The 15,239-nt window shown below is 41.9% G+C and overlaps 1 protein-coding gene across 3 annotated transcripts in view; it reads left to right on the top strand.

Annotated features, from left to right (window-relative positions):
• RNF32 (ring finger protein 32) overlaps positions 1-15,239 on the top strand; it is a 36,347-nt gene that overhangs the window by 14,577 nt on the left and 6,531 nt on the right. For all 3 annotated transcript variants that reach the window (XM_050785726.1, XM_050785727.1, XM_050785725.1), the window contains exons 5-7: positions 2,041-2,073; positions 2,622-2,746; positions 3,282-3,390. In XM_050785726.1, the coding sequence (XP_050641683.1) occupies positions 2,041-2,073; positions 2,622-2,746; positions 3,282-3,390 (267 nt within the window). The remainder of the gene's footprint in view (positions 1-2,040; positions 2,074-2,621; positions 2,747-3,281; positions 3,391-15,239) is intronic.

Genomic DNA, 15,239 nt, shown 5'->3' with positions numbered 1-15,239 from the left:
CAGCAAATACAATTAAAATCAGCCTTGGAGTTCGTAGCCTGGGAACCCAGGCTTATTACAGTCTGGGCAAATGAACTCTGAGTCTTCGCTGAATTTGAGTAAGTTTCATCTGCAGAAAGCTCACAACAGTTACACTTCTCTTCACTAATTTGAATTCATAAGTTACTTAGACATACTTATTCCATTTCTCTATCAGGACCTAATCTTACGTATGTGAAAGTTGGGTATTTTGGACAGATTTTAGCCCTAAAACCACAAATTGTCTAGGATAATTTAGTACTTTAGGTAGCAAAACTGTGAATAAAATCAGAGGGTGTCTTTCTGGCTAAGCAACCTCTTTCTTATACTAAAATATCGAGCCTGGAGTGTCTGTATGAAGAATGAAAAGTGAAAGTTAGTATCTTATGGGCATCAGGGTGTACCCTGCCCAACATTTCTTTCTGTTTTTTATAAATTTCTCCCTAAATTCTATTATTTTTATTTGGTTTTGATATAGAACCTATCCTGTATATTTGGCACTTCTAATGATCGTTTCCGTGTTCAGATTTTTCCTTCGTTATAAACAATAGTTGGCATTTTTACAACATTTAATGATTTCAGAGGGCCTTCAATTAATTTCATATAGTAGGCATTCTGCCCATTTAGCAGATGAGGAAATAAAAAATAATTCAAATGGTTCATAGTAGGCCAGCTTAGAAAGTATGGAGTCCTGCTGGAATCCAGTCCTACCTTCTAGGCCATTTTTAGTATGTTTTCCACCACTTACTCCTTGATTTTTGTTACATCAGAGAATGTTTGCCAATAAGAAATATTTGTGGACATTTAAAAAGATAACACTTTAATATACTGGAGTCTAATGTTGCTCAATATAGATAGAATGTATGTTAAGGAAACACTGAAAAGTATTCTATAAAGGATGAATGAAGTATAGAAAAGATTGCTATTCAACGGCAGTAATACAAAAGGACCCATATTACTGAGTTTATTCAATTCAGACTTACTCTTGGCAATAAGTTTCAAGAAAAGGTTTTACAACTTTCTGAGTTCTACTTATTTCTGTATTTCTTCCATTTAAGAAGAAAAGCACACATTGAGTGAAGGCAGGTGGGATTCACTTTAAAAACTGTTAAGTTTTCCCCACAGCAGGCATCCTGGGCCGCCTGAGACTGAAACCTCACCCGGGAGGGGCCCAGACTGCAGTCACCCGAGTCAGACTCTTGACAGAAAGGGAAACCCCTCCGCCTGCCCCCACTGCTTTGCTCCGTCTCACAAGTTCCCTCACTTTCCTCCCCATTGCTGGAAGCAGCCCCGCCCCAAGGGAAGCCTGGCCTTCGTGTGGCAGCCCGCAGGGCCTGGCGCTGGTGGGCTGGTGGCTCTGTCCCTTCTACTGAGTACCCACTGCCTTCTTCATTTGGTCTAAGCTTCAGTCTTTTGTCACAGCCCAGAATATCACTGTTTAGTGGGGAATTTGGGTCACAGAAAGGTGAAGTTTTCTTGTGAGCACACTCCCTGCATTAAAAAAAAAAAAAAAAAAAAAATGACTCCTATGTCTCCATGATGTGTTGCTATTTAAATTTAAGACTGTCAGAATTATATCTCAGTAGGGCTATGATTTCACAAAAACTGGGGGGCGTAACTGAGCTGTACAAAGACCTAAATGGTATTTACTTAGCGTTTCCCTGGCCCCACTGGACGGGCCCCCCTCCTCACCCCTCCAGTTTGCAGTCTTTGCCTGCATCTAAGGGAAACACTCATTTTGTCATTGTTTCGCTCTTAAGTATACACTCATTTTGATAATTACATATCAAACTTCATGTGTTTATTTGATATTTCAGATCATTAATTTTTCTTGTTTAGAGTATATACTTGTGCTGTGCTAAACAAACAATAAATAGTATAAACATCAAAGTTATAAATTTGCCTTTTTAATTTTTAAAGAAATAATACAGCTTACCTTCTAAGCATTCAGGAGTTTAACTGTTGCATTCATGCTGCTTCTCTTTTGTAAACTTCAATGTCGTTCTGTTTCCTCATGAACAGGTGCTGCTTTCATGCTCCCATGTGTTCCACAGAGTAAGTCCGCCCCTCACGCCTGTTCAGGTGCCCCACACATCGCTCTTACAGTGCAGAGAAACTATAGTCATTTTCAAGGCTCCTGAGAAGAGCCATTTATTTTATTCATCACCACCATCTATAGTTAAAGAAACATGACTGTAGGCTACAGTACAATTCATCCTATTTTGAAAATCATGAGTTTTGTGACAAAAGAACCACAAATGTTTATGTAACAGATTGTTGTCAGTAATGCGTGTCAGTGACAGCTAAATTCACATGATCGATCTGCATGTGGTCCCATAGACACGCATGACTCACCTTTGTGCCAGTGGATTTCAGAAGTTTTTGATGTCTTTGCATGTATATTCTTGTAAGAAATCGCTTTTGGAACAGGTTTCATGAGGAAGGTGGTAGCACCTGATGAAACTTCCTCACTTGATAACCTAAATTGGGCTAAGTTTCATAGTTACGGGAGAAAAGAACACTGTAATTAGAACACTAACATTGGAAGTAAAGACGTTGTTTATAAGTAATTGTAAAATTTTAAGTGAAATGTTTTTCTTCAGGCATGTCTTCAGGCTTTTGAAAAGTTCACAAACAAGAAAACGTGTCCTCTCTGTAGAAAGAACCAGTATCAAACCCGAGTGATACACGATGGGGCTCGCCTGTTCAGAATAAAGTGTGTGACCAGGTGAGGACGCCAGGCCCATTTGGCGCTAAGCAGACACTTACAGGTCAGGCTGTGACAACTAACTTGTTTTTTTTTTTTTTTTTTTTTTTTTTTTTTTTTGAGACAGAGTCTCGCTCTGTCGCCCAGGCTGGAGTGCAGTGGTCGGATCTCAGCTCACTGCAAGCTCCGCCTCCCGGGTTTACGCCATTCTCCTGCCTCAGCCTCCCGAGTAGCTGGGACTACAGGCGCCCGCCACCTCCCCCGGCTAGTTTTTTGTTTTTTTTAGTAGAGACGGTTTCACTGTGTTAGCCAGGATGGTCTCGATCTCCTGACCTTGTGATCCGCCCATCTCGGCCTCCCAAAGTGCTGGGATTACAGGCTTGAGCCACCGTGCCCAGCCTAACTTGTTTTTTAAATAGTGGGATTTTATCTCTCTTCTTGGCCAGTATAATTTCCCCAGGGCCTTATATAGCACAGGGCTTATAACAGCTACTAAAGTATAGTAGTTGGTTCAGAGTCATCATAAATTAGTCATTTTCAAATATCTGTGTTTTAGAATCCAAGCCTACTGGAGAGGATACGTTGTCAGAAAGTGGTACAGAAACCTGAGGGAAACAGTACCTCCCACAGACGCCAAGTTAAGAAAAAAATTCTTTGAAAAAAAGGTAGGTAGAGATCATGAATTCTCCAGATACGGTCTCTGTGTGGGTGATTCACTTGGGGTCAGGAAGGCTAACAGAGGTGATAAAACTTTGAGACTTACTTCACTTTGAGGGCCTTTTATAAATGGTTGAGACGCTGCTAAAAATCCTATTTAACTTAAATTGACTTTCCAACCCAGACGGTAAAATACTTTTAGACTTTCTTTTCTAGTTAAATCATAAAATTAGGTTAAATCAGAGCAACTTCTGTTTGGCCATTTTGTGCTAATTGTTTAAATAAACTTACCTCTTCAGACACAAGACTGGAAACCAGCTTAGTTTTTCCCATCTCCCGGGCTATACGTAAATGAAGACATCTGCTGCACATCTCATAGTAATGAAAACAGAAGCCACCTGTAAAAGTAAAGCCCCCACATGCTACCATTGTATTGAGTACCTCGTGGGGTCATCACAGTGAGCCTCAGAGCTAACTTCCACGTCTGCCCTTCCTCTTAACCACTATTTATGTTTCAGTTTTACTTTTGGGGGACTTATTTAACAATTCCCATTCCTTGTCCCCATACGAAAAGGACCGTCCTGCCCCATCAGCCCGTGGCGTCAGGCGAACAGCAGCAGCCCCGAGGCTGTCATATGAAAGCCTGAGAAGAGCTGTAGCATTTATAATGGCACAGCACACAGTGGGTGCTGGAAATTCTGTATTTATTATCAGTATTAACTCATTTCCTAGAATATGGAGATGAGTTACTGTGTGTTTGGCCAGTCTGTTCCTTCCTGAGAGCAGTGTCTCTCATCTTCAGAGATCGTTCATCTCGGGTGTTCCTTCTCAATTTGGTAAAGAACTGCCATGCACGATTGCTTCATCCTTCCTTTACATTCTTTCCAGTTTTTTATCTTCACTCGCTGACAGTCAGTCTTGTTCTCTAGGCTACTCTTAGTAATTTCTAATATGTCATAGTAGGTTGTCTCTTAGAAGTGATCTTTTGTCACCTCTTACAAAATTTTAATTATAGATTTGATAGTCATTTTACCTTGTATATATAAATATTTTTCACGTGCACACATCATTTTATAAGAACTCTTGAAGATAAAGGCCCACTGAAAGTGTTGGTGGTCTCAGCCCATTGCACTGGACGAGAACTGGCCCAGGTTGCTGGAAACAAGTGAAGCAACCATTACAATGTGCCTTGTGTTATCTTGTAAAGTAGCCAGTGAAAGTTAAGTTTCAGCGTTCAGTGCTCAGGTGTTCAGATACTGCAGCCTTCAGCTTCATGGAAAAAGGAAACGAAAAATAAAAAGCAAGTGACCAAGAGCAATCAGGGCAGGGAGACCTAATCAAACAGGTTCCTCAGTTTCTAATTCAGTCTCTCCCACAGAGAGATGGAACTTTACAAAGCCGATCCATAGCTCTGTCCCACCGGACGTTGGGTCCACGGCCCTGTGGCCATCCTACCTCCCCACAAATCCTGTTTTTTTTAATCCCTGGTTCATCCTGTCTGCTGCCCCCTCATCCTGAGTCCTCATCGCTCTGCACACCCTGCTGTGATCCCCACGTCTGCTCTTCTGAGCACACTCATGCCCACACCACCCCCCGCCAGAATGTCCTGTCTGTTGCTGCTGGTTCCCTCTGCCTTGCTTAAAATGTGCCAGTTTTTCAAAGCCTAGTTGAAGTTTTCTTCCAATTTCTTTGGTCTTCTCTAAACCTCTATTGTGTGTTTAAACAATACCATCTAAGAGAGCAAGAAGAACAGAAGCATGACTGATATTCTAGATTGTATATTACAAATGCGGTCTTTCCTTTGGGGCTTTTAAGATGATCTCAGAAGATCTCAATTATCTAGGAAGAAACTGGTAAGGAAAACTGAGTTTTTATTTTTTGCGGGGGTGGTAGGGAGGTATGTGTTAAGAACAAACTGTGTAAGTTGTTTTTTATTTTTATACATTTTTATACAGGGTTTTGTTATATTGCCCAAGCTGGCCTGAAATTCCTGGCTCAGGTGAACCTCCCACCTCAGCCTCCCAGTTAGCTGGGATGACAGGCAAGAGCCACAGGCTAGGGCAGTGGCTTTCAGACTTTTCCTCAACCACAATAAGAAATACCTTCTAAACAATGTTAACAGAAAAACCAAACTCTGTAACGTATTTTAAAGAAGTTGATTCTGAGCTGATATGGGTGACCGCAGGCCAGGAAACCAACCCACTCTCAAGGAGTCCTGAGAAAGTGCACCCGGGCGCTCGGATTACGGTTTGGTTTTATACTTTTTAAGCGGGGGGGGGAGTTACAGGCAAAGACATCAGACAGTACATGGAAGTTACACATTGGTTTGGCCAGAAAGGCTTGAAACTTGAAGTGGGGGCTTACAGATTCTAGGTGGATTCAGAGATTCTTTATTTGCAGTTGGTTGAAGGAGTAGGGCTCTAAGTGCTGGAGTCAGCAGGAGGGAATTCTAAGTTGAGGATGCTGTGTAGCAAGACTGATGGCCTGCGGCGTGGCTGTCTCTTGCCGGGTATGGCCTTAGGTCTTGTTTGTAATTTGGTTTCTTACTGCCTCAGACGGTGTGGTCAGCCTTACCACCTCTTTTAACAGGAATAGTGGTCACTTGAGCTTAAACTCCGGCAAGGAGTGGGCATAATGAGGGGCGTCTCACCTTTCTTCCCATTGTGGCTGGAAATTCCATTGTTAAGGTTTTCCTAGGGCCTCCTTGGCCAAGAGGGGGTTCGTTCTGTTGCTGGGGCCTTAGGATTTTTTTTTTTTTTTCTGAGACGGAGTCTCGCTCAGCCGCCCAGGCTGGAGTGCAGTGGCGCGATCTTCTCTCACTGCAACCATCGTCTCCCGGGTTCAAGCGATTCTCCCGTCTCAACCTCTTGAGTAGCTGGGATTACAGGCACCTGCCACCATGCCCAGCTAATTTTTATATTTTTTAGTAGAGACAGGCTTTCCCCATGTTGGCCAGGCAGGTCTTGAACTCCCAATCTCAGGTGATCTGCCCACCTTGGCCTCCCAAAGTGCTGGGATTACAGGTGTGAACCACCATGGCCCGGCCAGGATTTTATTTTTAGCTTATAGCAATGACCCACCACATGTATACATTTAACAGAAACATAACTTTCACAAAGCAAAATCTACTGTTACCACAGGCACCACACTGTGGTCATTTTTATTCCATTTCGTTTCCAAAGTGCTGGGCATACTACATTAATGTTATGAGTCAATGATGGGTTGTAGATATCAGCATGTCTGCATTATCAGTAACTGCCACCTTAAACGTAATACAAGTGACTGTGTTATCCCCTGAACTGTAATCTTACCTCATTCAAGTTTCAAGTGTACAGGTGGGGAGCGACAGGAGATGTATACATACATACACACACACACACACACACATCATAGTGAGTTATACTCATCATTTGTTACATGAATAGGCATCCTATCATGTAACTCTTGCTCAGTTATCCCATTTGGCCATAAACACTTGAAATCTGTAAACTCAAATCTCATGTTAAATAAATGAAGATTGAACTGACTGTCAGACAGTGTATTAGCAGTGGGTAGTAGTTGCCTATATGGGTCCATGCCCTGTGTGCGTATATACCTATATGAGTAGAACTCAAAGGCTGTCCTTTATAATAAAGACCACTTCATCATTTACCAAATGACCTCACAATTTGATGCTTTTTTTCTACCTTTCCAACTGAATAAACTCATTCTGTGAGTGAAGGGAATCCTCTCGGAAATGTTAATCTACAATTTTAGGATGCCCTGCATGTTTAATGGAATCTGAAAGATTATTGAACTAGGTTATTGAATGTCACATTACCCAGGTGTGATGGTTAATTTATGTGTCAACTTGACTGAGCTAAGGGATGCTCAGGTTATCTGGTTAAACATTATTTCTGGGGGTGTCTGTGAGGTATTTCCAGATGAGCGGAGCGTTTGCATCAGTGGACTCAGTAAAGTGAATTGCGTGTGCACACGGGCACGGTCTCACTCTTGCGTGGGCTTTCTCTCTCTCTGCCTCTGCCTGACTGCTTGAACTGGGTCAGTGGTTTTCTGTAGATACACAGAGAGGGGTACCCATATAAACAGAAATCATTTTAAAATTACAAAATTGCTGGATACAACTTTATGCAATTAGAACTGCAAATATAATTGAAATTACTTCCTGTAAAAATAGCAAACATGGAAAGAAATTTAAAGTATGAAATGACTGAAAAAAATTATATTAGCATCTCAGTTTTTACTGAAAAGATATTTAATAAAATTTAACAGCCATTCTTAGTAACGACAGACATTAGAACTGGAATGAAATTTCCTTGTCACAGTAAAAACTATGTGTCAAATACTAAAAACACCTTGTTTTAGAGAGTAAAATCGTAAAGAAAACTAGGTTCGTTTGTCATCACACTTGAACCAATCCTTGCCAATAACACATGAAAACAAAATATATGTGTGTGCATGTATGTGTACATGTTATGTATATTATATAAATCCATACATGTATATTACAATTTTATATTATATTTATATTAAAATAAGCTAAACAAGGAATGTACCACTGATAAAAAAAATTTTTTTTTCTGATGGAATAAAAGGCTTGAATAACATGATAGACATTTTACACTGGAATGAGTAAAAATGTCCACTTAGCTTATATAAATTTAATGTAGTTTCTAACTCCCAAAGGAGTAGTATAGGCTGTGCATTTGGGATTTTACAGGTTAACTCTGAAGTTTATCTAAGGAGGTATGAAGAGCTAATAATTTTTTTAAAAGACAGATTGATGAGCTAGAACAGCCTTGTTAGATATCAAAATATATAAATTTGGCAACTAAGATTCTTGGGGAATAATAGACAAACAGTGAAACAGTATTAAGTCACACATCTCAGCATACAGGACATTTTAGTGTAGTAAAGAAGGTATTTCAGACCATTGGAGAAAAAAATTATTTGAGAAAAATCAGTTGGGAAATTGAGTTCATTCATGTGAAGAGGGATTAAAGAACACTGCTTTATACCTTACTGCCAAAAACATTCCACATGGATTACATTCTTAAATACATTTTAATGGATACATGGAATTAATAGAGTCAAATAGCTTCGTGGGTGCCTGCTCTCTGCCTGTGCTTTGTTAGTCAGGGGAGACATGGAGGGAACAGACAAAACACCACGATCCTAACAGAACGTGTGCAGTTCAGAGAGCTGGGAGGGAGCCTGGACCTGATTCAGCTCTGACGCAAACGGTATGTTGCGTGATTGCCACAGTGGCTTTTACAACGTTCTGAAGGCAAGGCTATAGAAAAACATTGCAAGGGCCGGTCGCGGCGGCTCCTCACGCCTGTAATCCCAGCACTTTGGGAGGCTGAGGCAGGCAGATCACCTGAGGTTGGGAGTTTAAGACCAGCCCGACCAACATGGAGAAACCCCTTCTCTACTAGAAATACAGTATTAGCCGGGTGTGGTGGTGCACGCCTGTAATCCCAGCTACTCAGGAGGCTGAGGCAGGAGAATCGCTTGCACCCGGGAGGCAGAGGTTGCGGTGAGCCAAGATCGCACCATTGCATTCCAGCCTGGGCGACAAGAGTGAAACTCCATCAAAAAAAAAAGAAAAACATTGCAGGAACACGCTAGGTGGTAATTTGTCCTGGTTGACAAGGCAAAATGATCATCTTGATTTACATGTTTAGTACAAGTGGAGAATTTCCTCGTATATATTATATATTCATGTTTAGGGGTTGCATCCATTTTATTGTTCTTTTTTAAAGATGTAATCATATGAGTAGAATATTTGACAGCTCAAAACTGGAAGAGCTTAATAATAAATGTGAGACAAATAATACACAGACCCTATCGTAAAGAAATTCATCATCATCCGCAGAACAGTCTTTTTATCTAGAATAATAGTATACTATTATCAAGTTTATCCGGTTTAATCTGTGTAACATGTGAAAATGTCATTTTTCCAATGATAGAAACATAATTTTATTATTTTCACCAAGAAACAAACATGTTTCAGTAAAAAAAAAAAAAAAAAAAAAAAAAAGGAACTGCTTTCAAGTACCTATAAAAATTTTAACATAAGATTATAAGTAAAATGAGGCTTTTTAAGCTTCTAGAAATCACAGATTAAGATATTTAAAATAAAAATATAACTGTTGGTCTCAGGTTCTCAACTCAGTCTTCATTTTCTCATTACATTTGTTCCTTTATGTTTCCAAAAGTTCTTCAGAACTAAAAATGTGAACTGAATAAAGACCAGCTTCAGGGCTTTTCAGTCTTCTGGGCGCTGCTGAACTACTAGAGAAACCTGGGGCTTCAACGGAGTCAGTGCCAGCTTTTTAAACTCATCCCACCAAGTTAGAGGGAAAACAAAACACCACGCACCATCAGAATCATTTCAGAAAAGAAAGATCATTTGAACACCAGAAAAGAAAAAAATACCTGACCGCACACTAAAGGATATTCCTTTCACACTGCAGACATTTGGCCTTATAAATGTTTCACTCCCTTGAATTTATTCTTTCTTGGCTGGCAGATAGGTGAAAACTTGTTTGCTATCCTTGGGAACCATTGGTTTCGATCGAAGATAAGTTGCCTTTAGGGAAAGAGAAGTCTAATCAATAGAGAGCAGGACAAGGAGGGATAATAGTTTGATATTTTTAGACATAGCTGATTAGGAAGTGTTTGTTTCCCTTCTATGTTTTAGGATCTCACCAAGAGGGATATGTTTTTAATACTCAGGATGAGATTAGCCCAAGCCATTCTGTTTTTATAAATTAATCTATTTTGCTTGTCGAACTTTGCTGCTACATTTTTCCTCCTCTACTACAGAGAGGGGTACTGAAGTGTTTTCTCCAGTTTTCATGCACCTTTTGGGTGTTGACGAGTGAAACACAGGGACCCTCTTTCTGTAAGAGGAACGCTTACATACACTGCAGGTTTCTTTTCACAGCTCTAAGATGTCATTGACACATTCCTAACAAAACCCAGCCACAGCAGTGATGTTGTGCTACAATGTAGGTCCTTTCAGCGATGTTGAAGTCTTGTGGTAAGAACTGAAAAGGTCAGATGTTGAGTTTTGTACCCCCAGGTAAGTGTCAGAGAATAAAACTTCACTCAGAAATGCCTTTGTCAGAGAGGGTGTTTGAGTTGTCTGGGATGACACAGTAGTCCTCGCACACTTACTCATTCAGGTTTTGAGGAACGCAGATCAAAGAGGCCTGGAAAGGTCACTGGAGCTGTTCTGCTAATACCTAGCACCGTGTGTACAGAAAGTCCACAGTGTTGCCCAGAATGCAGCGGCCGGGCCTGCCTGCCTTTGATCCTTATCTGGAAACTCTGCTAGCATATGTCATATGATTGAGGTAGGGGCTTTTATTGCTGCAATTAAAACTTCTCAAGTGCATTATATTATCTCCACCCCAGCTAAAAGTCCCGGACATTGTTTAGAAAGTGGGGTGAGTGATTTGTCAGATGCTGGGGCAGCTTTTGGGGCTGCTGGCTCCCACACCCTCCAGCACAAGATTTCTCTGACTTTTTTCATTTACATCTCACCAAACAGCATAATGGTCTTAAAGTTTGCTTAGTCCTTTGACTTCCTTTATCACATAGAGATGGCAAACATTCTGTTGCTAACTTGAAGTGGCTCCAAGCAGCAGGACTGGAAGGATATTAAACCAGTAAAAGCTTATCAACTGATTCATTGATATGCTGTAAATTCCAGGCTTTTCATTTTGCTTTTGAGGGCGGCCATAAGTCAACACATTAGTAAGCAATTTGCTGACATCAAGATGGATCACTTAAAAAGCCCTCCTGGGTAGACAGAGTTCACCTGGGTGCTTTTGTTAGTATATTTTTAAAAAATGTTTAGCCAGCTTGTTACTTGTAAATGACCAGTAGTTGTTTTACATATCAATAACTCAAACTCTTAGTTTATCAAGTATCTGAAATGTGAGGCTTAAAAGGAAAAATACATTAAGACATTCATTTTTTGTAAAATTGAAAATGTTCAGGTATTTTGTCTGTTTCTGTAGAATTCATAATGTCAACCATTTGTTTAAAACCTAGAAATCAGTTGTCATTTGTTTTTGACAGTTCTTGCCCTTTCAGTCACCAAGGTCATCTAACCCACATGGAAAGTGAGGGAGTAAATAAAGGAATAAAGAACGTTGCACACAGAAGAATTTGACAATTAAAAATATTTAATAGTAGCTAACCACAGAATATTACTTTGAATTAACTACAGCAGTTAATAAATGTTGACTTTTACAAGTACCACCCTTGCTAACTTTTGAATACTCAAAGCTATGAGAATATTCATCCCAGTTCACTTTTTAAATTTGTCATAAATGCCTATGAAAGGACTTTCAGTATATTTATTAATAAGCTAATGTCAATGTTATGATTATAAGCTAAAGTTGATGTTTTACTGAATTTTGACACTGGAAGTAACTTGAAAATCATTTTAGGTAGGCAGTGTTTTTTCTCAGTTCCCCCAAAAAGGATTTCTGCTGCACTCCTTTGGAATATGTACATTTGAGGCATATATTTGCTCTCATTTCTCATCTGTTGCAAACCTAAAGTCAAAATTTCTTGAATGCTAAGGGCCTTACAAAGATGAATTGGTGCTTCCCTGAATCTAAGGCGCTCATTCAAGGAGATAAGCAATGCACACAGGAAAAAGCTAACACTGGGCAGCTGACGTGTGTGGAATGAAAGGAGCAGCAGTGCCCTGTGAGAGCTCAGAGGGGAGAGGTCACCTCCAGCCCAGGTACCTGGACACATGGATCCCACTGGCCATTCATGTGCAGTCAAGGAAACAGAAATATCTAACAGTGATTTCACTGAACTGAGTCAACAAGTTTGGCCAGACCATAAGATTCACACAGGAGAGGAAGGAACAAGAAGGAAGGAGGGTGGCCCGTGGGGAGTGACCTGGGAGAGCGTTCCCAGAGGACAGAGGCTGTCGAGGGAGGTGGGTGGGGCTGGGCTCCAGTGACTTGCCCTTGTGGGTCTTGCCCCCTGCATTGTCCCTCTGCCTGTGTCCTCACTCCTTCCTTCCCAGGCCCCTGTCCCACTGGCTGCGTTGGCCCAGGGCTGACTTCCCAAGAAGCCCGGCGATTCCTCCCTCCCTCCCTCCCTCCCTCCTCCGTGTCTCCCGAGTGCCACAGCAGCACGCATTCCATCGCATTCCATCGTCAGCGGGGCTTTTCTTGCTACACGGGAGCTCTTTGTTAAAGGAAGCAGTGTTTGTCCTCCAGACCGTCGGGCTAGCACAGTGCCTGTTCCATGGCAGCTCAGCACTTCCCCAACTCTTTTCACCCGAGCCCCTTTAGAAATTGTTGTCATTCACCGTGCGGATCCTGTAAGTGGTAAATTTAAGTTAAAAATATTTACTTTAGATTGATTAAAATGCATATTAATAGTCTTTAACCACCATTACATATAAAGGGAATTGTTTTTCTCATTGAGGAAATGCTTTAATTCCTCTTAAGAAAAAAAAAGTATTGTTAATAAGTGTAAAAATGGTATTTGGTTACGTAGGGTGAGTGGATATTAAAATATAAATTAGACTTAACTGTATTAAAAGTCTGTGTGACCTGCTTTCATGGACCGGCACTTGGAGTTGTGTACTTTGCGAGCCTTCATTGTAAAGGGGGTGCTGACCAGCACCTCTGGGGCCCAGGTGTGAGCACCCAGCCCACGCGCCTGTCCAGGTGCATGTGGAGGCCTCTCGGGTGGTTCCCGGCTGCTGCGGGGCACCCTTCCTGCAGGGGGCTGCGGAGAGACAATAAATAAAATACTTTGTTAAAATGTTCAAGAAGTAATAAGTGCCAGGAAGAAAAATACAAAGAGAGGAAGGGGAGAGAGAGTGAAGTGGGGGTGAGATGTTTGAAATAAGGTGGAAATGTCTGAGGAGATGCACCCTGAACCCAAATGGAGGGACCGTGCTGTTCCCTGGAACCTCTGTCCAGGCAGAGGGCAGCGCGGCTTGGCCTCTGGGAGGGGCAGGCTGGCAGAGTGTGAGCCGCTGGGCACAGGTAACCCTTTCAGGACCCAGACCCCTGTGAGGCCCTGAGCTGGGCGCTGAGCGGACAGGTCATTTTCAAGAGGGCGACCCGCAGCCACATGAAAACTGGAAACTGCCCTCAGAGCCCCGGGGGTGCGAGGTCAGCAGCTGGGACCCAGACCAAAAAGGGTGAAGAGGGCAGGGCTGGGGACTCCCAGGGAGAAAGGGCCATGACTCGGCCCCTCCAGTACAGGGGCTTCCTGGGAGCCTCCGCAGGGCGTGCCCATGGAGGGGAGGCCCAGAATAACCACATGAGACGCACAGCTGGGCTGTAGCATGTGGGGCTGGGGAGCTGTGTTCCAGGTGACAGGAAGACAGGCAGGCATGGCCTAGTGCCATGAAAATGAAAACACAGATCCCTGTTTAAAAGAGAAAACATGGGGAAAGTGCCATTCACGTACTAAAAGTATAAAGCTCTATGTACTTCTGTGGCCTCTCTCTCCAGTGGTCATGTAGTGTTTTTTATTTGCTATTTAATGTTATTCTAAGAAAAAATTAAATTATAAATTTTATGACTTTCACAGTGCATCTTTACACCAGAATGTCAGTTTTAAGTGCAAATATAAGAGCATTTAATTCATACGTGGAATCACCAAAAAGTACACAGTTGGTATTTCCCACCCCCTAGTGCACACACATTTCCTTTCTGGAAGAGCTGGATGCTAAGCACGGCTGGCTCTACTGTTTTGACTTTGGCTCTTGATACACACACGTTCTAGCCAAGCCCTGCCTTCAGCTCACTGAGGAGTCAGGTCTGCAAAGGTGACCCTGCGTTTCGTATCCCCTGGGAAGACAGGTCCAGGAAACTGACTTGCGTAAGAAAGGATGTGGCGCAGGGTTTCGTGTCACTGTCAGAATTCGAAGAGAAAAAGAGAACACGTGGGACAGAGGCAAACAGCTTAAAGCAGCAAAGGCTAAGAATTTCCCAGATCTGAAGATGCAAGCCACAGATTTAAGAAGCCCAAGGAAGCCCCACATGACTTGGTTTAAGTGTCTAGTGAGCCTGCAGAACACGCGGCGCTGAGTCATCTTGGAGGTAGCCAGGAACGAGGATAAACGACGGCAAACCCTGCAGCCCTGCAGATTTCCCAGTGGGAACGGCAGATGGTGGGGTGACATCTCCGTGTTTCGGAAGAGACCTAACCGTCAGCCTAGACTTCCATATGAACCAAATGAAAATTACATTCAAGAAGAGAGGCAAAAGAAAAGCCATCAGACAAAGAGTGTGCCACCAGAATGTCTTCATTAAAGGAAGTTCTAAAGGATGCATTGCATGAGGAAGGAAAATGGCCCCAGACGGGAAATCTGAGATGTCAGTGGTAAAAATGTGAGTAAATCTAATAGTCATTGATTCCACCAAACGAGAATCAGCATGTCTCAGGTTAAAAGAGAGAGAGAGAGAGAGAGAGAGAGCGCTTAGGACAAAAATAACATAAAGCAGGAGAGGAACATTACGAAGTACGCTGAGATCCTTGTATTGGTTCAAGGGATAAAAATTCCAATGTAGACCTTAATAATGTATAAGTATGTACTTCTAGGGCAACAGCTAAAAGAATAGAAGCAGAGTTTTAACCTTCAAAATAGTAAAGAGAATAGAAAATTTTAATTGAAAAGAGCAAAATTTCAAAAAAAATGCAGGGCAGATGGAAGGCACAGAGCAGGACAAGTGTGCCGTTTGTGTGTCAGTAACAACACAAAGTGGACTGAGTGCTCCAGCAACCAGATTAGGTACGTGTTACTCAGAGGAGATGCCTGAAAACATAAGAACTGTGTGTGTGTGTGTGTGTA

Source organism: Macaca thibetana, chromosome 3 (assembly GCF_024542745.1).
Source record: "Macaca thibetana thibetana isolate TM-01 chromosome 3, ASM2454274v1, whole genome shotgun sequence".
In the NCBI taxonomy this organism is placed as follows: Eukaryota; Metazoa; Chordata; class Mammalia; order Primates; family Cercopithecidae; genus Macaca; species Macaca thibetana.
This window is presented reverse-complemented; position numbering and strand designations above follow the sequence as displayed.